Here is a 1783-nt window from a genome sequence, read left to right as displayed (position 1 = left end):
GGCTGCGCGTTTTTTTGCCAAATTCTCTAAAAATGGCATGCTTTTTTCGATGTTACTCAATAGTCATTAGAGCCACAGAAGCCGTTTTCCCATCACTGCATAGAGAGTTAAAAGCCGGATTGAGTAAGTAGAACGTGGCTGAGGAAACTTCGGCAGTTTTTAGTCAAAAACTTGAAAATCGCACATTCAGGTGCAAGTTTTGTGCCAAAAGTTCCTGTTATACCTCAGCCTTTTGATAATATTTCCGGAACAGATTGAGGTCAATTTTACGCCACTGGATAGAGCAGTGAAAGGCGCATTTGCAAAGTAAAAGATCGCAAGATATTGCCAGTTTTCACGGAAATGGGCAAAATTTCAAGTTTCTGAAAAATAACACCGTTTCCACCTAAAAAAGTCCTTTGCAGAACCGTCTACATCCAGACAAAGCACTTCCCCCCAGTTTTGCTCTAGATGACCTTTGAATGGATCCACAACAAACAACAACTTCAGCAACGGTTCAATTTAATAATCAACCATAGAAACTTCCAGCCAAAGTGGAGTTGGGATGCAACATGCTATCAATCAAAGCATTAATGTCGGAAACAAAACCTTCCACGGGCTGCTGGATGATCAAATCCACGATGCTCAGGATAATTCCGTGCAGGAAAACGATCCCCCAGTCGGTCAGAAGGTCGATAATCCAATCCAAAAGCCCCAAACCAGTGAACTCGATCGTGATCGATCTAGAAGCAAACCAAACCCTTAATGTCTTCAGCGTCTAGACGCTTCTAGTTCATACCCAGTGTCGCGCACATCTGCCTTATCAACAAACGCGTGATAGTCGCTGAAGTTGAAGCCAAGATGAAGGTTTAGCTTGAAGTTGGATATCTTCGCATTGATGGCTCCTTTGACGCTGACCAACAGCTGGACAAAGTGGTAGTCGTAGGAAATCTGGAAAAATTGCCAATTTCCCAACAGTTTTAGAAGCTGCCTGCTTCAGTTGCTACCTACCAACAGCTCATGGAAAGCCAGAGGAATGGTGAGCTCCAACACCTTGGTCTCAGTTGAATACTTGACTATTACTGAGTCGGAAACATTCAGAGTGGAAAGATCCACCACCCAACCATTAGTGAGGTTCAGTGTGGTCAGAGGCAGCTAAAACCCCCAGTATTTAACGCTTTAAACAACGAAAATCTGCGCCTTACTTCGATTTCCTCATCAGACAACGCCATGGGATCGAAACCCTGTTGGATGATCAGCTCTTGGATCTTTTCCACTATTTCATAGGCATACTTTGTGACATCGGCCTGGATGAAACTGGCCCTGAAATCGCATTTTCCAGAAAACCCACACTTGCAAACTGATTCTACTCACTCTAGAACTTCGGTTTGCAACAGTTCTGATGCAACAGCTGGCAGCTGGAATGGCGTGATGCCTGGACGCAGCTGTACTTCAGCTGCAGCAGCTGCAGCTGCTGCCAGCACTAGAAACAATGCAGTTTTCATCTTCAAAACCATTTCACAACTGGGCCATCCAATGATATCACAGCTACTTTTAAGGTGCTTCATATCAGCCTTGATCCGCAGTGGCGTAGAATGCAGCGCATCATTTGTTGGTGATTTTTTTCCACTTTTTTGTGAAAATTTCCAAAATCTCTAGTGGCACTGATCGCCCAACAATCAGAGAAGCGCACTTTAGATTGTCGTCAAGTGGTTTGATTGATGGTTTTGTTGCATCATTGATAGTGATTCGATCGACAAAGTGGCCAATTTTGGATGTTTTCGCGATTAAAGTTGCAAACGTC

At 43.9% G+C, this 1783-nt stretch overlaps 1 protein-coding gene across 1 annotated transcript; it reads right to left on the bottom strand.

Moving 5' to 3' along the window:
• Positions 1-484: 484 nt before the first annotated feature.
• LOC109534789 lies at positions 485-1783 on the bottom strand (the record flags this gene model as incomplete). Its single annotated transcript, XM_019900575.2, is given in 5 exon segments — positions 485-722; positions 779-930; positions 991-1134; positions 1185-1302; positions 1354-1783. Coding segments are annotated over 5 exon segments (822 nt in total). The 3' UTR covers positions 485-508.

The sequence above is a fragment of the Dendroctonus ponderosae genome, unplaced genomic scaffold (genome assembly GCF_020466585.1).
Source record: "Dendroctonus ponderosae isolate FM_Combo_2020 unplaced genomic scaffold, Dpon_F_20191213v2 Dpon_F_20191213_11, whole genome shotgun sequence".
Classification (NCBI taxonomy): Eukaryota; Metazoa; Arthropoda; class Insecta; order Coleoptera; family Curculionidae; genus Dendroctonus; species Dendroctonus ponderosae.
Note: the sequence above shows the minus strand (reverse complement) of the source record. Positions and strands in the feature narration are given on the sequence as shown.